At 36.9% G+C, this 21,607-nt stretch overlaps 1 protein-coding gene across 9 annotated transcripts in view; it reads right to left on the bottom strand.

Annotated features, from left to right (window-relative positions):
* FRY (FRY microtubule binding protein) overlaps window positions 1-21,607 on the bottom strand; it is a 566,260-nt gene that overhangs the window by 132,791 nt on the left and 411,862 nt on the right. For all 9 annotated transcript variants that reach the window (XM_072611868.1, XM_072611863.1, XM_072611870.1 and 6 more), the window contains 4 exons: window positions 18,882-19,053; window positions 17,497-17,629; window positions 11,290-11,397; window positions 1,077-1,335 (listed from right to left, as the gene is read on the bottom strand). In XM_072611868.1, coding sequence (XP_072467969.1) covers window positions 1,077-1,335; window positions 11,290-11,397; window positions 17,497-17,629; window positions 18,882-19,053 — 672 coding nt within the window. The remainder of the gene's footprint in view (window positions 1-1,076; window positions 1,336-11,289; window positions 11,398-17,496; window positions 17,630-18,881; window positions 19,054-21,607) is intronic.

The raw sequence follows: 21,607 nt of genomic DNA, 5'->3' as shown, positions 1-21,607 counted from the left end.
TAGGTACCCAATATCCTACTGCAGTTCAGTCTCAGCCTCCTCAGTAGCAGGGATTACAGGTATATGTGATCAGCCCTTAAACAAATTAAATATTTATTATTTGGTTATTAACATTAATTATTAATAAATTTTATTAGCAGAAATTTAAATTAATGTTGTTAAATATGATCTAAATAGTAATAACTTTAGAGTAGTAATAGGGACTGGACTTGTGATTTCATTAGTTTAGGGGCTCCTGGATAAGAAAATTCTATAAATTCAGGTTCGTATCTTCTCTGCAAGTGAGAAGAAAAGTGACTTACCCAGGATTACTCATCCAGTATGTGACTGAGGCAGCACTTGAATCCAGGTCTTCCTGGCTTCAAAGCCAAGTCTCTATTCACTACATATTGCTGACTCCCTATTATTAGTTATAGTTTTAATAATAAATAGAATAATAAATGCTCCTGATCTTTGGAATGCCCTGTCTTATCCTATTTTCCTGGTTTGTTTCATTCTGTAGCAACAGCCCTTTTACTCTACCTGCTCACTGCTTTGCCAATCCCCACATCCTCTGATTTTTACGTTATATACTTCTCTTTGAGATAACTTCCTCGAGCACACACACTCTTTCCACTTGGGTAGAGGTAAGAGGATGATAAGCATTTTTTTTTCATAAAGAGACAAGTACACTTCTCATAAATGGCCACTGTGAAGTGGTACAGTCTATGACCTTTTATATGCACTTTCAAGTTCTAGCCTAGACCCAATTTAAAACTCCCAATTATTTAAAGATTTTCTTTCATGAACAAATCTGTAAGAAAATTCATTCTTTGAAATAAAGCAGCTCCATTTCTGTTAACAAACCTAGCCTGGTCTCATCTCTTGGACTCCTCAGTCCTATTTTATGAGAGAGAAAGAAAAGTTCACAAGTAGGGAGACTAGACCTGGGTAAAGCTATGAATGAATGGAGAGAATTCTTCTGGATGGCATTTATGCAAATGAATAAAATGTAAGAACATAATTTGGAGAGAAAACTATTAGGACAAGACTGAGCAGACCCCTTGAATGGGACCAATTTCCTTCCTGAAACATACCTCTGAACCTCTGATCTTGTTGGCTTGTTCATACACTTTGCCTTGGGTCTGGATGACAAGTTTCCACTGAGTAAGCAATTGGAGCAGCAGTTTCAGGGATGTGTCTAGGAGGGTGTGATGCATGTCATTGACTTCTCGAAGAAGGAAGTTAGTGAAACCAAACAAGACATCTTCTCTCCAGTCTGTGAAGTCAACAAGTAACCCCTGAAGGGAATTCTGGGCAATATGGCGAAGCTCATCATCCATGTGGATAGACAGCCTATAGGATTAAAAAGAAACACAGGCAAATCATTTACTTTGTCCACTTTTCATATAAATAATGTATGCAGACCACAGGTAAGTTACAACTTCTCAGTGCCCATTCAATTCCAATTACAGATTAATTACTGATTTGCCCTGGTAGAGGGAACTTCCTCGTTGGAAGTTCCTTATAAATGGAATCACAGATGTGGTCCAAAAAAAAAAAAAAAAAGCAAATAATACGTACAACTTTCTAGATACTACTTCCTATGAAATAATCTTATTTTAAAGGTAAGATAATAAGTCCAAGAGAACTGAAATGCCTGCTTCAGAAGCAGCCCTAAATGAGTAACAAGACTGTAGGTTGAAAGGAAGAAAATGTATTTTAGGTTTCACCTATTAGGGCATGTTGTAGCACCATTCGTGATGAGACTCTATTTTCTGACTGTTCTTTTTCACTGACTAGTCACCAAGTCAAGTGCACAAGCATTTATTAAGCACCTACTAAGTACCTGGCCTGGAGTGAATTCTATCCTCATCTTCCCCTTTTGGAGTTCCTGGTTTCCTTCAATATTCAATACAAATTCTATTTTCTGAAAAAGGCCTTTCTTGGACTCCCTCTCTCTCCTCCTCCTCACCCCACGATCAGTCCTCTCATCATTGATGTATATTGTTGTGTGCATGTTGTTTCCTTCTTTAGAACATGAGATACATGACAGGTATTATGTATTTTGCCTTTCTCTGTATCCCTAGCACTCAGTACAGCGCATGAGACATTGTAGATGCTTAATAAATGTTTTCTGATTGATTGCTCTGTCTACATAGCATTAAATTAATGACAGACTATATTTCAATAGGCCAACAAGCAAATACTCTTTATCCCTAAAGGATGTTAGAATTCCTCAGTGGGAGTCTCCTCAATTTAGGTGATTTATTCCTAGGTGATCCTTGCTTCAGAAAGATATTTTGTTTCAGAAATAAAACTGATAGGGCCTTAACCTGGGCTTCTAATTTAAAGGTACAAGTCATAAATCATCTACTCTTATTTTCAAGTTAGACTCTCCTTGACTATATCTCTGTTACTGACTAATGACTTAGACTCTAATCTCCAACTTAAACCATGACAGCAGCAAAGTCTCTAATATGACACCTGGCATATCTGGGGAACTCAACAGATGCTGACCAGTAATGATGTGATTGGTCACAAAAACAGGCAAATAAAGATATTCAGGATCAACAATTAAAGCCATTTCATGGTCAATTTAGATGCAATTTTTAAGTAAAGGTCAGTTTGTTCAATCTCAAATGAGATTAATTTCACCCTTCACTCAGCACAATTTAAAATACAGAATCTGTTTCTAATGTCAAATCACACAATTTGGAACCATTATAAGACTGAGTGCACCAGGCAATTCCAACAACAGGTTAACTGTAACAGGGAAGTCACTACTCTTAACTGATGGTACTCATGTTTAAGAAACTGGCTAAAAAAACCAAACCCAAGCAAAACAAAAACCAAACCCAAATTCCAAAACAAAAACATAATGTAGGACTTTACTGCAATTTCAATAAGTATTCATAAAGCACCCATTACATGCAATGAATAACGTAGTCAACTTTGTACACTGTTGGAAATGCCAGTTACAGAGAAACCTACCAGAAAAGAAAGAAGCTTTCTGATTGTTGATGCCAATGGAAGTCACAATAAATAGTAAGGGATGACAAGTATATAACACTTCACGGGGTATATGATATTTTTTATATATATGCCTATGTAGTTTATATAGTTCATATGGTCCTATGGAAACATATAGCACTGTCTACACTGTAAAGTGGTACATATGTACACACACACACACACACACACACACACACACACCCTATTTAATATGTATCTTATCCTTACAACAAACCTATAGGATAGATAGTATAGATATTATTGTTCCTTTAAGGAGAACTGAGGCACAAAGTAGACAAATAACTTGCCCTAGGTTTCTCTGCTGGTAAATGGGCAGAACTAGTTTTCAAACTCCAAGTCTCCTAACACCAAATCTATTACTATGTTCAGTGCAATTTCAAGCTTTTAAGAAATAAAAATTGTCTTTCAAGAAAAGAACTTATAGGTACTACTTGTTAATTACTAAGAGGAAGCAAGCTTTGTACAATGAGGATGCCCCTGGGGCTTCGTCTTCCCTCGGGCTGGAGACAGTGGAAGGTGGAAGCAGAGAGCTTCTCTCAGACCTTTTATTCAAGGAAGGGCACCCAAGGCAGTCATCTCTTCATTCCTGACCAAGCTACACTCCTCTGGATTTTCATCACGCCCCGAGTGGGATACCCTCCCTGCCCTTCTGCTTTCTTTTTCATACTGTCTTCCCCCTGTTAGGTTGTGAGCTCTTTAGGAGCCTTTCTTTGTATGCCCACCACTTAGCACAGTGTTTGGCACATAGCAGGCACTTATTAAATATTTACTGATGGACTGAATGGCCTGGGATGGGATCCTGCTAGAACTTCTAGAAGGCTGTTGCAGTATCAAGAGTGTTAGGTAGGATATAGATATTCAGGTTCCTAAACGTTTCTAACTGAAACCACAAAGAGCTCTATAATCAAAAGTATGGCATGAAAGCATGCCGAATTAAACCAGAATGACTGACCTGACTGACAGCTGCCCCCTTCCAACCAGCTGGCATGAGGAGTCCTAACCCAGGGAAAGCATGATTCCAATTGCTCAGATTCCTCTGCACACATGCTACTGCATTCTCCAGGGGCGGAGTAGGCCAGGGAAGAGTCCTGGAAGCCCTCATAGGAGCATTGTAGAGTCACTGAGCTGTGTGGTCACAAGGGCATGTGCTCCTCTTATAAGGCTGTTACTGAGTAAGTAAGGGCACAGCTGCAAGTAAGGGCACAGCTGCTCAATATTATAAAAAAGGGGAAAAAGCCCCAGATTTTCCACAGTCACTTTCATAACAAACCAAACTTCGGATGTTTCATAGGAAACATTTACTTGAAGGTAAGTCAATTCAATGAACATCTATTAATACATACTATATGTAGAAGATTAACTGTGCCCAAGGTGCTGAGGGAGATACAAATTTTTAGATAGGCCATGATTCCTATCCTTTAGCAGCTTATGTTCGATGTGACAATCTATACAGAAGTATGAACAAAAGTGCTACACAAGGTTTGAAATGGGCTCTTAACCAGGGGATCCCTAAGGAGTCTGGTTTTCACCAGGCCTAGGAACTCAGATGGTTTAAAAAAATTGCCTCTTTATTTTCATTTAGATTTGGTTTCCTCCAAAATCCTATTTATTTTATGCTTTTAAAACCATTATTTTGTGAGGAGGTCCATAGATATCACTAGCTGACGAAGGGGTTCATGGCACAGACAAAGTTAAGAACCCCTGTTAGCAGAGAGGAGATCAAGGAAGGCTTCACAATGGAAGAGATAGCAACTGAATGGAGCTGCAGAGAACAGGAAGAAAGTCAGCAGGCAATGTGAAGAGGGTAGGACATTTCAGGGATGGAGAAAAATGGAAGCAAAGGCATGGAGACGAGACTGTGTTGTATCACATAACAGATGCTTAACGAGTGTTTCTTGAAAGGAATTAAGGAGTTTAAATATGAATTGGTAGGCCACTGGGAATCAATAAAGATTTTTTTTTTTAAGCACTGGCATGATATATCTAGAGTTAGTCATAAGGAAGATTATTTTGGCAGTTATGAGAAGCAATGGAGGATGGGAGAACAAATTAGTGGGAAGACATTTTAGAAGCCTGAGGCAACTGTCCAGGGAGATAGGTGATAATGGGGCTCTCTGTTCAGCTGGCAGCAGTAGGCATAGATACCATGGGATATATGTGAGAGATATTGTAGTTACAGAATCAAGCAAATGGTTCTAAGCAAAAACAAAGTTGACTTTTGGGAGAAAGATGATAAATATGGTTTGGGACACACCGAGTTTGAGGTACTGGTAGGACATCCAAGTGAATACCCTATAGATGTCTGGAGATGCAGATCTGGATTTGCAGGGCTCAAGAGAGATTAGGTTTGGAGATACAGATTCTCGAAGCTATTTGCATAGAAATAGTAGCTGCAGTCCTGGGGGTAGATGTGTCCCAGACTTCTCTGGGCCATCGTGCCTCTCTTCAGCTATTGCTTCCACCTCCTCCCTGCAGTGATCAGGATTCTGCTCTTGGGTCCCTCAGCTCTGATGGGTCAGGGTTTGCTTCATTTTGCTGAGCTCCAGGCCTTAATGCTACTTCTAGCCCACAGGGTTCTGCTGCATGTCACTCTCCCCTCCCCACCACTTTGCAGCTCCTTTTATATGTTATCTTCCCTAATTGGAATTTAGACTACTTGAGGGCGGAGACTATCTTTCTTTCTTGAATTTGTATCCCCAGCACTCATCTTGGTGCCTGACATACATTAAGCGTTTAATAAATGCATTATGAATTGACCAACAGAGAGCATGGAGAAACAGGGATAAACACAGAAGTTTGGGCAACACCCTTCTTCAGAGTTCAAAAGAGGAATAAATAGAAGAGACAGAGAAGGAACAGTTAGGTGGGGAAGAGGGAGAACCTGGAAAGGCAAAGTCCTCTAAGTATGATATCAAGAAGGTTTACTGCATGATTTGAGGCTTAAAAAAAAGTGGTAGGGGCAATATAAAAATTTTTTAAAGTGCTGGGGCTAATAGAAGGAATAAGGAAGAGAAAGAACTGCTGCTTAGGTTGGACCAGATGATGACAAAGGTTTACAGAGAGAAGAGAGATCTCTTGAATTCATAGTTTCTGGGTTTTTTTTTTCCATTTTCTTTACCAAGGATAATGCTCTTCAGACTAATGCTTAACAGGGAAGTAGAGATAAATGAGAAGAGTAATCTAGCTGTCCTCAAAAAGTTCAAGTCTCCTAGTGAATTACATGGTGTAGTTAGGTGGCCCAGTGGATAGAGTTCTTGGTCTGGAGTTAGGAATTCATCTTCCTGAGCTCAAATCCAGCCTCACATACTTATTAGCTATGTGACACTGGGCAAGTTGCTGAACCCCATTTGACTCAGTTTCCTTATCTGTAAAATGAGCTGGAGAAGGAAATGGCAAGCCACTACAGTATCTCTGCCAAGAAAATCCCAAAATGGGGTCACAAAGAGTCAGACGTGACTGAAATGAGAAAGCAGGAATTATATATACCAGGACACTATAAACAACTGTACTACTCTCAGTGATCCACTTAAGGAAATATAGAGAATGGAAAAAAGTCTAAAGGACTGAAAATAGGCAAATGTCTCAATTTTCTAAAAGGGAAAGAAATTAGAATTGTCAAGTTTTAGGCTGATTAGCTTAACTTCTATTTCTGGATATATTAAATTCAGGAGTTATGTGCCTAAAGATGTTGATTGAACTCATCAAGAAAAGAAGTCTAGAGAGAGAAGAAAGAAAAGTAGACTGAGATTAGAGCTAGAGAGGATCTCTACCCCTGGAGGGTGAGAGGAGGAGAATGAGTGAGCAAAGGAGATTGAGAAGGATCAGGCAAACAAGGAGGAGAAGGACCAAGAAAGAGGACCAGAGAGGAGACCAGGAGAAGGCAACGTCAGCAGAATCGAGTTACAGAGAGGTGAGACTGGTGATATCCTTTCTCTCACAGGACTGTTTTAAAGACCAAATGAGATAACACATGCAAAGGGGCTTTACAAACCTGTAAGTACTAAAAAAATGCTAGCCATTATTAACCTTGATGAGAAGATTTTCAGTTGAATGGTGGGAGTCAGAAATTAGATGGCAAGGGATTGAGAAGCAAGTTGAAAGTGAGGAAATAGAAGCATTAAGTACAGAATTCTATATCCCTTTCTATGATTTTGATGGTGAGAGAGAAGAAATATAGAAAATACAAAAATATAGTATGAGGGAAAAGGCAACTGTTTTAAAAGTTTTAATTTAATGTAATTTTAATAAAGCTTTAATTTTTGTAAAAGGAGGAGATGGGCACATTTATAGGCAGTAAGGAAGGAGCTAATGGATAAGAGATCCCTGAAGATGAGAGAAAAAGAAAGGGACTGATTGAAAGAGGAAGCTCCCTAATGGGATCAGGTATAGGAATGGGGGGAGGTTGTCCTTGGCAAGGAGGGGGCTCACCTCTTCCTCAGAAAATGAAGCTAAGAAACAGATGCTGGGAACAGTCAGGAGAGGTTTTGAACTTGGATTTAGGACAACTAAACTTCATTTTCTTTAAAGCCTCCATGTTGTTTTTCTATAAGTTGTTTCTCAATAATAAGACAAACATTTGCCTTCTCAAGGAGGGGGCAGCAGTGAGCGGGAGGGAGAGTATTTGGAACTGAAATTTAAAAAAAAGAATGATGACTTTTTTTACATGTAACTGAGGCAAAAATAAGAGAGAAAAATGCAAGCACTATGCAGTTTGATGTTTTAAACACATTCTCTGAGAGGAGAGAATATCAAGAGAAAAAATATTATTAAAAACTTTATCAGTAGTTTCTATGATAAACTGCCAATCAAATTATGTGGTTAACAAAATTTTAGGAATACCCATAGCTAGAACTCTAAGAAACCTACCAGAGGCCCTATCAGCCTTCTCCTGGTCTTGACTGGGACTGCATTCCCTACATCCCAGACTCAGCCTGTGATCACCTGAAGGCAGTGCTGACTGACATAAACCTGTCAGACACCCCGTGGAAGGGAGGTCAGCTGGGCAGAGAAAGGAACCTGTCATGGGCACTGGTATGAAGACAGCTTAGGGAACTTTTAAGAAGCACCTTAGTGATTTTTTTTCTTAGAGCAGGTTAATGTTTGTATTGTTTGCATACATTGATTTAATGAAGTTTGAATGCCTAAAAGTCTAAGTCTATGTGTTACAGAGGTCTGGAGTCAAGTAGGAGGTTAAGTTTTTTCCTATGAGGAAAGGAGGTAGAGGTGATGTAGAAAGTCTGAAGACAGAGGAAAATGTGGAAAAGCTACTGTGGAAAATGGAACAGAGTCAGTCAGGGAAGAAGAAAAGGATGTCTGTGGTGGTCCCAGTTGGTATGACTACTGAAGAAAACCAAATGCATAGCCTGAGGTGGTCCCTTCTCCAGATCTGAGACTCTGGGATTTTCATCTCTATTGCTACGCATCTCCTGTAGCCCACTTCTTCCTCTGGTGAGTTTCCAAGACCAGCCATCCTTTGTCTTTTGTCACCATACTCCTGAGCAGGTACTTCTCCCTTCCTTTTTCAGCCTTTTTTTTTGGTTTGTTTTAGTTGCCTTCCCCCACCAGGATGTAAGTTCGTTGAGGGCAGGAATTATCTTTTTTTCCTCTCTGTATTTGTATTCCCAGGGCTTAGCACAGTGCTGCCATACACTAAGCACTCAATAAATGTTTGCTGACTTGCCTTGCCTTGCCATGAACAATGACTTACTTTCCAGGACACAGAAAGAAGTGTGGAAAATATGTCATTTCAAGTTTATGATAATATGTTCATAGTTATATTCCCTAAGCATGTTTAAATAGTGAATCACAAAAAAACAGAAGAGCATGTTAGAAAAAGCACATGCTTCTTCTAGTCTATAGTAAACCAGAGATAGTTTCAGTATCTTTGGATTCAGACAGATATTTAAGCAGCACTTCAGATCACACATTATCCTGTAGGAAGGAATGGCAAAGTTTCTATTTAAGTTAGTTTAAACTCTGAAAATTAAAGTAGCACCTTTTTCTACAGCTTTTGATAGGCCAATAATAGTGGAACTTCTAAAACGATAAGTTCCACAAGCTCTCTGGCTTTTTTATATGTTGACTGCCTTCTATATCCGCATTCTTTGAAAAAAAATATATGCTAGTTGATTTGTGTCCTCTGAGCCCATAAAATATTTGAAGATGCCTATTTTGAGGGGAGGCTATAAATCAAATAATTAATTTTATCTGAGGTAACTGAATGAGGTTTTCTATGACAAAGTTTCTGTACTGGGCTCTGCCAACCATCTTTGCCATGTTCTTAACTTCTCCTCAAAACTAGGAGGTACAAAAATATTTATTTGTTCTTTTCACTTATAAAAACAGGATCCATTGCCTTTGGCTTCGTAAGAATGTACATAATAATAAATATGCCACACTAAAAATAGCAATTGCATTCCATTGAAATCAAGCAGAATTCCCTCCCCTACGTGACTCAGGCCTTGTTTGATTAAGCTGTTAAGAGAATTGTAAAGATCAGTCTTCTACATGGACTAGCCAGATACTCTGCTTTTAGCTCTCTGAGTGAGAGAATCCTATAAAATCTCTGAACATCTGTCACTGAGGTCCACACAGATTCTAGAAAACATAGAAGTACAGCCACAAGATCATTTGAATCCTTCCTCCAAACCTACCAATTTGTGTATCATCAAAATAAAAAGTAGAAATACAGAATCTCCTCTCCAATCCTGTACTAAAGAGGAGACATAAAACCTGAGAAAATCTTTTTATCTGCTTACCTTCAATAATACATTCTCCTTTCTTTAATCTTTCCCTGGCCTGCATCTAGCCCTCTCTTTTTATCCTATCAATTCAGCAGGAGGCAACAACCCAACCTTCAAGTGTTAAAGCCATTTGGATAGAGCAAATAATAATAACTGCTGACCTTTATTTAAAACTTTAAAGTTGGCAAAATATTTCACATATATTAACTACTTTCTGTAAAGGAACTGTAATACTTTTAGATGAAAAGAAGAAATTAATAAAAAGTTCACCCTCAGTTCAGAGAAGGAAAAGAAAGACTAGATCTGAAATCTAGCATAATGCTAACTTTTTGGGGGGGGGGGAGGGAAACTACTTAATATGTATTAGATATCAAGCTATACACTGAAGAAGATACAAAAATAATTAAGTCATGGGTTCTGCTTTTAAGTGACTTGTAGTGCAGTGAAGGGGCTAAAATATGTTTACACATAAATAAAATGTAATACAAAGCAACTGTGCAAGACGTTCAAGCAAAATGCTATATGAAGGTGGATGGAGAGAGTGATCATTTCCTGCTGGCAGAACACTGAAGGCTTCATTGAAGAGATGGAATTTTAGCTGTGCTTGGTTAGGATGGGTAGCATTTCAAATCCTCAGTAAGCATCCAACTTCCCTACTCATTCCAGTGACTACTAAATCTCTCTAGGATTAAATTCACAGTCCTCTTCTTGGAGTGTAAAGTTCTTTACAACCTGGTCCCCATCTACCTTTCTCCAGCCTTATCATACGTGTCACACATTCTACAGTTTGGGTAAATTGGTCTTCTTATCATTCCTCATACCTGACTCAATTTCCTGAATCCATGCTTTTGCCCTGCCCACTTCTCTCCCTTACTCCTGGAGTGCATTCCTTTCTCTCCTCCACCCTCAGAATCTTTCATTTCCTTCAAAGATTTGGCTCAAACAGTACCTTCCACAGGAAGCCTTTCTTGAGCTCTCCCATGTCTACTCCTCCTCTCTCCATTACTATTTATTTTGTATCTACCTACATATTTACAAGCATCTCACCGACAGAATTTTAGTTCTATTGAAGAAAAGACTATTTCACTCTCGTCTTTATATCTCCAGGGCTTAACACAACATTTGATAGGGCAAGTTTTTAACAAATGCATGTTCAGAGATGGAGTAGAATTTGATATTTACTGCAGTAAAAAATTAAATAGTCTAAGTATTATAATGAAAATAACTTCAACCTCACTTTGACCCTTGGGAGGTAATAGGGAACCACTGGAGTTTATGGTAAAAACATTTATAACAGACATTGCAAAATGTACATGACTCATTTATCTAACTTAGACTATTTATGCCTTCAAATCATGTCCCATTTCTTAACATCCCCCAAAGTGTCTAACAATGGTTTGCTGACAGTATGTATGTTCTCAATATTGGTGACTGAATTAACAACCATTTTGTCTTTTGAGAAATATTACCCAGCATGGAAGCCAATTGTAATCTGCTTCCCCCAAAGTTACTGCACTGTTCACTCACTTACCTGGCCAGCAAGTCAATCAGCTCAAGTTTGGACATCCCATCAGGAAGCAGTCGAGGAATTGCAGCAACGCAGGTTCTGAAAAGGTCAATTTTGGGTTTTCTCTCACCCCTGAAAATTGAAAACAATATTTATTTATAACTAAAAAGAATTCTGAAACTTTTTAAAAGTGAACTTATATCTCTATATGTATATATGGTATATGGAATCACAGGATTTTAAAGACAGCTATGTTAGCTATCTTTTTTTTCAGATTTTTTCAGATTAGGAAACTGAGGCTCTAAGAAGTTAATTCATCTGGACAAGGTCACACAGCTAGTTTGTGACAGAGAAGGAACAAGAACCAAATGGTCCTCTCAGTCCAGCATTAAATTCATTATACTAGAATTATTTTCTAACATATAAACATCTATACCAGTCAGCTCCAAGAGATCTGAAGAAAGCTTAAATCAAAGGTATAACTCTAGATCTGAGGAAAAAACATTTATGTGCCAAAATGTTGATATAAGTATCATAGAATTACAGAATGTTAGAGTTGGAATTCAGTCACTGAATTCAATTCTCATATATTTATCTTATAGATGAAGAAAGTGAAAGCCACAGAAGGGAAAGAAATTGGACAGGGTCACACAGGTAGAAAGTGGCAATGTTGAGGTTAGAATCAAGGTCATCCGATGGTAAATCCAAAGCTTGTTCTACTCTATTCTACCTGTCAGACTCTAATGGTTTCCCATTCATTCTGCAGGTCTATGGAGCCCAAGTATTTATTGGTTACACTGAAAACATGAAAGCCAGTATGGAAGAGTGCACAAAAAGCCAGCCTTGGAGTCAGAAGGACCTAGGTTTAGATTCACTTAATCTCTTAGGGTTCTAAGCTACATTTTAGTTGACCCATTTTAGTAGAGGGGGTTTTCTCATTTGGGAGTTCCCTATAATAATCAAATGGTGAGTTCAGTCCCCATCTCTATCCCTATTGAAAAGATCACCAAACTCATATACTATACATTTTCAAAGACAACATTCAAAAATAAGGCTACAGCCTCCTCCAACAGGCAACTGAAGGTATCTCTAAGAAGTTTATCCTCCTTTCTACATATTACAGGGGAACACAATGGGCCTAACACCAAAAAATGTGCTCCACAATCTAGCCCTGTCTAAAAGAAAGAGCATAGCCATCATATAGGGATAAGAGGGCACTGCATTTCTGATCTTTGAAATTACACAGGCAGGACAGAGCTCTGTGAAAATATTTCATCTCATTTTCAATCATGTTGCTGAGAATGTGCAGGATGTACACAAGGCATACCTACCTCAAGCACCCTGACCATCATGTATTTACACTGTGCAAAATTAGTAAGGAAACAATATATTTCATGGCAAACTGCTTTGACTTTTCATTGTTTATATATACGGTCTATCTGACTCTCTGTCACTTACTTTCTCAATAATTTTATAGAAAAAGTTGACTAGAAATTCTTTAAGATAATTTACTTCGTGAGAGGCTATAATGATATACTTAAATTCTAACATTTTATTTTCTTGACAGAGAATGCCAGATTGGTTCAAAGTTAATATCCTGTTAGGAAAAAGATAGTTTTGAGAATACAAAACAACTTAGAAGCCTGTCCAGGTTATAATTTGCTTCCTAAATTTATTTTTTCAATTAAAGAGTCAATTATTTTCTATCTTTCCCAATTGACCTCTTCACTGAAAAAAAGAAAATAAAAACCTTTATAACACCTACGCATCATCAAAAACCCAAATTTCTACAGTGGTCATGTCTCCAAATGTACAGGACTCATGCATCCTGGATCTATTACCTCTCTGTCAGGAGACAGGTAGCACGAGAAGCCATTCACTGCTGAAATGGTGTCTATAGCAAACATATATATCAACTGGAATTCATTCTCATTACAACAGGAAAGTTACAGTCAGACAGACATTTTGCAGTGTTTCTTAGGATGACATTTTGCTGTGTGGGATTGTTTCTCAGCATTTATTTATGAGGTTATTATCTTTAGTACAGAACTGTTCATGCAAAAAACAAAATTAAATGCAGGTATTCTGTGTCAGTTTAATAGTGAGTTTCTGTGAATTCCAAATGATTCCTGAGGAACGATAACAATGAAGTTTCTTTCGTCCACTGATGGGAAGTTATGCCTTTAAACCAAACTTTCATCTAGATACAGTGCAATGGGAACCTGGTGATCTATCCATGTTCTTCATTGTACTAATGTATACAGTTAAAAAAAATTCTCCTGTTTGCTTACCAGATGTTTCAAACAGCTGTGATTAGTTTTAGAGCTGCCTGGAAACAGCTGACCTTGGTTGGCTTAAAGTAGAAAAATCAGCTCTGCAAGACTGATAAGGCATTGCCTGCATTAAAAACTTTAATTAGTTCATGATTTCCTTTTCCTCTCTAACTTTCTTTATGGGAAGCATGAGAACCAAGAGCAACCTTTAATTAAGAAACATTATTAGCACACCAAATTCTTTATTAACATTTTTATTACTGCCATTATCTTTGGCTAGCTCAGATGTCTAACAATAGCTTAACTCATAAAAGGGGCAAAGAGTGGCGATGTATCCTTATTTAATGTTCAAATTCATATCTAGAGGAAGAAGGACTAGGAAAGTTGTAGACACAACCACAAATCTCAATTCCACATTCTTAGTTTCATGGACCCTGTTAAGTTAGGAAGACCTAGGTATTTGCACAACCTAGTAGGCTTTTACTATCTGTTGAACTTAACTGAGAGAGCTACACCTCTTACTAATTATATTTAACTCTTTTGGTTTTGGTTTACACTAGACTATTTTAAATGACTCGTCCACTTTCCATTTTATTTTTGGAAAGGCAGAATTAAAATTTCACATTGTGTTCCCCCGTTAAACTCTGCGTATTTATTGTGTATTTATCCTATATTTATTTTCTGTGAATATTTTATATCCTTTGCACATTTGTATATTCAGTACTTAGCAGGTCTTGGTAAATAATGCCTGTTTAATTAAATTATATATGCTTATATAAAATATTATATAATTTATACATTAAATTATATGCTCATATAAAATATACGCTTAATTAAAAATAAAATGCATGTTGACTGATTGATATGGTTCAAGCATGGAAAAAAAATCTCAGCTAAATTTGTAAAACCTTACTTTATCTGTTATCCTGCCTGGGTCATTGAGGTTGGGAAAAGACAACAATAATGATGATGATGAAGATAACAGTTAACATTTCTGTGATACCTACTTTGGCCAGGCACTGTGCTAAGTGCTTTACAATTATTATCTCATTTGATCCTCAGAACAACTCTGGGAGGTAGTTGCTACTATTATCCCATTTTACAGATAAGGAAATTGAGATGAACAGAGATTAAGTGACGTTCCCATAGTCCCATAACTAGTAAGTCCATATTTGAACTCAGGTCTTCCTGACTCCAGGTCCTGACTCTCTATCTATTATTCCGTGAGCAAGTTTATAAAGTTTTAGATGATCTGCTATATGATTTAAAAGATTCACAATTTGATTAATGTATATACTACCTCTGTTGATGGAGATCATAACCCTCCACACTTTGTAAGATGGCCTTTATGAATTGCTATGACTTAAAACATTTATCACTTGGTAGTGGACAACCTGGTGGATAGAATGTAATGGGTCTCTCCAAACTTAGCTAGGCTAGTCCTCAGAGACGGGACATGTAATCTATTCTTAGGCCTACACTTGAAGCCTTTCCACCTTAGTAAAACCTGCCAGAGCTTAGATTCCACTGGAATTGTCTTTGATCAGCCAAAGTCACTTTTCACACAGAGATAATAGAATAAGGCTTGCTTACTACACAAATTCATTATTCACACATACGTATTGTACATACGTACAAATTTTTAGCATAACCACATTCACAAAACATTTAATCTGTTTTTTTCTCTTGATTATCATTGATAATATCTATTAGTCAGGTATTGTACTTATGGTTAGTCAGTCAATAAGCATTTATTAAGTACCTACTATTATTCTAAGCACTTGGGGATATAAAAAAGCAAAAATCTCTACTCTCAAGGAGTTCATAGTCTAATGGGAGAGATAACAGTCAGTTATGTACAAACAAAATACACACATAAATACACACATAAATACATGTATAGAGAATATAACACATATACATATATGTGTGTGTATATGTGTGCATGCACAGATATAGATATGACAAATTAGAGAGAATCAACAGAAAGAAGCCACTAGAATTAAGGGGGATTGTGAAAACGTCCAGTGTACTGGACTTGGAGTCAGGGAGACCTGGGTTCAAATCCCACTTAGAGCCTTATTATCTGGACAAGCTGCTTAACTCTCAGCTTTATCAAATCTAGAATAGGACCAATACTAGTATTCAGCTCATAGGATTGTTGTGGGGACCAAATGAGCCGTAAACAAGGTACTTTGCAAGCTACAAAATGCAATGTAAATGTACGCTATGATTATTAGTAACATCATTAAAAGAAACGTTTTGAGGAAATAACCATTCAGAAATAACCACTCTCAAATGGCATAAGTATAAAATGCATACACACATACATATATAAGAAAAAAAATTTAACTTCTACCGTTTGGGAGTGGTTATTTCCTAGAAGTACTTCTTTTAATGGTATTAACAAAAATTATTATGTACATCACATATTATATGTACATATATAACATATGCATATGTATGTATATATGTGTGCGTACACACACACTCATATAATATATATCATCAGTCAGTAGAATTATTTCCATGTGGTCTAAGAATATAGAAAAACGAAACCATTTCAGTTGGAGACTCTTCAGTGTCCCTACTAAGCACTGTGAGTTGAGAAACAAAGCCCTGAATGATGTATTGATTAAGGATGATCTCGGTCAATCCCCAGGCAGACTTGGTGGGATTACTATGAAGATCAACCCAAAGCAAGCTGTGCTCCCCATCATCCATCAGACCCAGTGCGAGAGCCAGTCATGGAAACACTCCACTCAGTGTTAGTTCTAGCATGAGCAGTGGGACGTAACTGTATGAAAATGGAAAACACCATTTACATAAGTAGGATTTTGTGTCCAGTACTCCCACAAACATGAGAGTTTAATGACTCTAAATGCTCTTTCAAATAAAAATGTAGAACTGTAACTTAATCCTCTTATTTTCTTTTCTGGGATAGGTTTTTGCCTTTTTTTTTTTTTTAATATGCCTACCACTTGGTGTCTGGTACACAGTAGGAGCTTAATAAATGCTAGCTGGTTGAATCACTTTTTTGGTTAATGACAATTAAAATGTACAGATAATAGGATGATTTCTCTCTAGTGATGCACAGTTACCTATCTGTGTCCTTAGATTTTGGTTGAAAAAATGATTGTAGTATAATATAATAGGACATCTGATTTCTCTTTTATCCAGTCTTCCTTAGAAATCAGTATTACCAATAGTAGCTTTAAGGTATGCAGAGAACTTTCCAAACATTATTTCATTTGATCCCCACAACAATCCTTGGAGGTAGAGGATGTTATTATCTCCATTTTACAGATGAGGAAACTGAGGCAAACAGATGTTAAATGACTTGAACGCAAGTTAAGGCACAGACTCAGGTCTTTTTGACTCCAGGTCAATGCTCTCCTCACTGCCCCATCTATCTATTATGAGATAGCTGGTATAACCAGCAGTGCTAAGTAGGGTTCAATGACTTCTGATCAATATGCTGAGCAAATTCTTTTGATGTTAGGGAAGAGATGAAGGCAAGATTTATAAGGATGTGCTTTCTGGGAATTGGTAACATTCCACAAGATATGGGCTTGAGGTAGAGCCTGGCAGTCAACTACCCTTGCTCAACATCTCTTTCCTAAAAAAAAAAAAAAAAAAAAAAGCACTAATTCAGACAGCTGTGGATATCTGCTTCCTTTTCCACTGGATGAGACACAATTAAGAGAGTGGCTACTACAGTACCTTGTACACAGTAGGCACTTAATTTATGCTTGTTGCATTGAGTTGCTGAATTTTTAGGTTCATCCTAACTTCTATAATTGGCATAAATGTTGGCAACAACCCCAATCCCTTTTTTAAAAATTTAGTTGTAATAAAATAAAACTAAATGATAGGTTACATAAACCCATAACTCACCATAAACTGAATATAATATCAATATTCATTCACTCAAAAGTTAGTCCTTATTAGAACTTACGTGATCATGTCTTCAGGTTCTTTGTTTAACATCTGAACATTTGTCAGCATCATACATCTTCCTACTTCTTTATCAAGATGTCTTAAAATGTTGTCTACAGCTTTTCGTACTTGAGAGTAATACAGAGACATACCTGAAAAGATCGACATTGTAACTGCATTTTTGACTACATACATTTTACTGAGGAATTCAAATGCCTGGAGGAAAAATTAACCATAGGAAGGTTATAAAATATCAGAAAATAGTATGTATTTTATGCCATAAATACTGCTGCCCTAATTTAAAATTTTGGTTCTTTTCTAATGTAAAAAAAATCACATTATTAATAATTAAAAGAATAAATGATAAGTCTTATCCTAGTTCAGGATTTTAATAGCTTCATAATATCAGCTGCTGAACTGTCAGTGTAGGATTTATTTTAATAGAATAGAGAAGAAAAGCTTTGAGGCACAATATAATTTAGAGTTAGGAAAAGAAGAATTAAACTTAACATTCTAGATATTTTCATAGACTGGAAAGATCATGGTTTTATGATTTTCTATTAAATGTGGGATTAATGTCCTGCAGCAGAATGTAAATAGGGATTGCATGTAAATAGACACCCTGTAAAAAATGGAATCAAAAACCTTGGATCTCATCAAAATCACTACCAATATATGTGGCTTGTCTTATTCTGGCTTAAACCTTTTATTTTATCATACTTGTGAATTCTACAATTATTGATAACTATTTTAATGCAGGAAGTTTCTTTCCATGCTTCTTTCCTGTCTTTTTAGGCCCTAAACCCAATATATCTGCCACTTGGCAATTATTACACAGATTCTTTACCAGATTTCTAAATGCTGGGGCTTTGTGGGAAGCTAATATCCGTGCAAATAAATTCAACATTATTTTGGTAAATAATAATAAATTTTGTTGAGAAAATCTTATGTAGAGAAAAAACTCAGAAGGGAATATGGCTCAAATTAGGATCTGGGATATTTAAAGCATACACTAGACAATTTGCTGTAGGACAACAAGAAGAAAGAAATGAACTATAAAATAAAGTTTTTCTGTTGGACTGTTTCATAAACAGGATTATCTCCTAAAGCACACAGATGTCTTGGCACACTGCTGCAGATTTTGGATTATCAATATTAAAAGATTCGAAAGACCAAAGATAAAAACTCAACATTTGAAGCCAAAATATTCATCCAGGAAGTGCCAAGAAGATTAAAAGAAATCTAATAAAGCACAGCATGAATTAATCAAAAGACTAGATGACAAGATTTCTCACTAATTACTTTCATAATGTCATTTAAAAATAAGTTTTACTAAAGAAAAGTATGTCCTAGTCATTCCAAAAGTGCAAGAAGGTTAAAATCCAAAGTATGTATATCACTCACCTATCATCTTAGCCTCCTCTTCAGTTAGAGTCTTACTCAAGTAAGTTTTCTTCACTCTCAAGGTGTTTCCTGAAGGGAGGACAGCCCCTGTTACTGGCATAGGAGGCTCACCATCTTTCTGTTGTAAACTGTCAGCAATTACCAAGAAGGCCCTCAAACCTATGTTCATTCTCTGTAAGAGAAAATATAGGAAGGGTGAAGAAGAAAGAATTTTATTATTCTTACGGAAATAAAAGACAACTCTTTGGGAGAAATAAAATTTGGCCATATCCATAAAGCACTCTCACATACAAAATACCCAGAGTATCATCTGAGCTTGGTCATGGGGGTCAACAAGGGGTAAGAAATCAATCCCAAATTTAACTCAGAAAAAATACAAATCTACACATGGTACTGCTAAAATACTGAAACATATGAAAATCCATGCTAGCTTGGTACAGTGGTCCATTCAGACCAAGGGTTCCCAACTAGAACATGGAGGCAGCCTTCTATGATGCTGACTTTTAAAAGTTAGGATGTGCCCACCAACCATCGGTAATTTTCTTTAACAATCTTTTAACTATATGTTACAAGGATGGCTCTTTTTTTTGGGGGACATATTTGGAAAAAAAGATATTAATAAAAATAATAAAAAAGAAATATGATAAGCCACAAACTTTGTATCTAAATCCTTAGTTATATTTTCTCAGTTTTTGGATAACAAGTTCAAAAAATTTACTATTTTTTGGGGGGAACTTACTCACTTCTATTCATTCTAAAACTTTTTTCCTTTAAACTTTTAGAGATGTTCATTGGTTCTAGTATTCTAGTATTCTAGAATTCTAGTATTCTATTTCCTATCCCTATCTTTCATCATTATAGATCTTGATCATCTTCCTCCATTTTTTCAATCTATCATTGTACAGAAGTCCTTCTGTCCTTTGTTTATGTTAGATATACTTTTCTACACCTTTTCTAGTTCTGGGTCCTATGGTGCCACAAAATGGAACTATACACAGCAAAGACACATGATGCATAATGCCATTAAGTATATCATCACTATGAGTAAATGTGGATGAATGGAGTCAACTCTCAATTATGCACCAATGAAATCCAATTTCTAGACTATCCACAGCAACCCAAAGGCCTTTTTGCCTTTATTGCTGGGCTAGGTCCTGGTCCATTTACAACAGAGATGAGATAAGATGATTTTTGAGACAAGAACAGAGGTGATGGAGTATGTGAGTATGTGTTTGTAGGGGATGGGGAGAGGAGATACTGCTAAGTATACATTTTCTATTTCATTCTAAAGGCAAATGCCCAATTTTCTATCATGGGCTGTACTTTTTTCCTCAATGTTCAGTTTTCCGCATTGTCCTGGATGGTAAAATATTTTATTGTAGGCTTGTAAATTTTGAAATTTATCTGCAAGGATAATTTAATCATTTCCTTCAATGCTCCATGTTATTTTAAGTTAAGGTAAAAGTAAGAGTAATTAAGTATCAGAAACACCTCAAGGGCTAGAGCAAAATTTCATTGTCACAGGATATATCACAAAATCTTCAGGTATTTCGTGAAAACATTGTAAACATCCACATAAAATCACTCTTCAATCTTCATCTGAAATGCATGGCACACATGACTGAACTCAATATAACTACTATGAAATTACCTTATCTTTTGTCTCATTTCTTAATCAGCCTCATTCTGTTTTTTTGCCCACACAACTTACACTTGCACCTTTCTTTATAATGTCTGCTATAAGGTATAAGAAAATTGCTTTAAAGATTATTCCCTCCCAGTGATGCACATATAGTGGGAGCTGTGGGTGCAGACCATCTGGACTCAAGTCTTAATTCTAAGCCCATTTCGGGATAAATGAACAGCTAGTTCATGACAAGAGAAGTCATTGAACTACTCTAAACCTCAGATTTCTACTTTGGTGGGTTATCATATGGATGAAATGAACGAATGTATGCACAATCCTTCATATTATAAAATTCTATCAAAAGGTAATTTATCACCTTTCTGGGGAAGTCTGTCTCTTAGGTGAGCCCTAAAGTTCAGACTTTTTTTGTAGGTGTTTAATATTCCTAACAATCCTAGAAACCAAGACTGCCATTTCTGTTAGTGGCTCAGTAGGGTTGAGTACCTAGGAGGAAGAATGACACAGGGGAGCTTATCTGTTGACAAATGTCACCATAGGTTGTCGGTCTTCAGTGACCGAGCATAGAGGAAATTCTCAGCAAATAGTTGTTGGTTGAATGACTGACTGCTGGAGTTTATTTTCAGAGTTAAGGGTGGTGGTAACAGCAACAGCAGCTGCTAGTTAACATGTTCTATATATAAAAAATGCCAAGACAAGTTTGAGTACATTGGTGGAGTGTTTGGCTGCCTTACCAGACACTGCTGGTGTGGTCACTGTTTTTAGGCCAGCAGATAGAAACCTCAGTCTACCTTGGTGATTACCAGACATGTTTCTAACTACAAATGAGGTAGTATGTATTATAGAAAGAACACTGGACTAAGAGTTGTAGGTCATCTGTATTCCAGTCTTGATTTTGTCTCAACATCCTATATGACCCTGGGCAAGGCATTTGTTACCAATATGGCACTCAATCTCCCACCTGTAAAATGGAAGGGCTGAACTTTATCTCTAAGATCTCTTCCATATCTAAGGAAGGGGTTCTTAACCTGAAGTCCATGGAGAGATGTCAAGGAGTTCGTGAACTTAGATGGGGAAAAAG

This window comes from Notamacropus eugenii, chromosome 5 (genome assembly GCF_028372415.1).
Source record: "Notamacropus eugenii isolate mMacEug1 chromosome 5, mMacEug1.pri_v2, whole genome shotgun sequence".
In the NCBI taxonomy this organism is placed as follows: domain Eukaryota; kingdom Metazoa; phylum Chordata; class Mammalia; order Diprotodontia; family Macropodidae; genus Notamacropus; species Notamacropus eugenii.
Note: the sequence above shows the minus strand (reverse complement) of the source record. Positions and strands in the feature narration are given on the sequence as shown.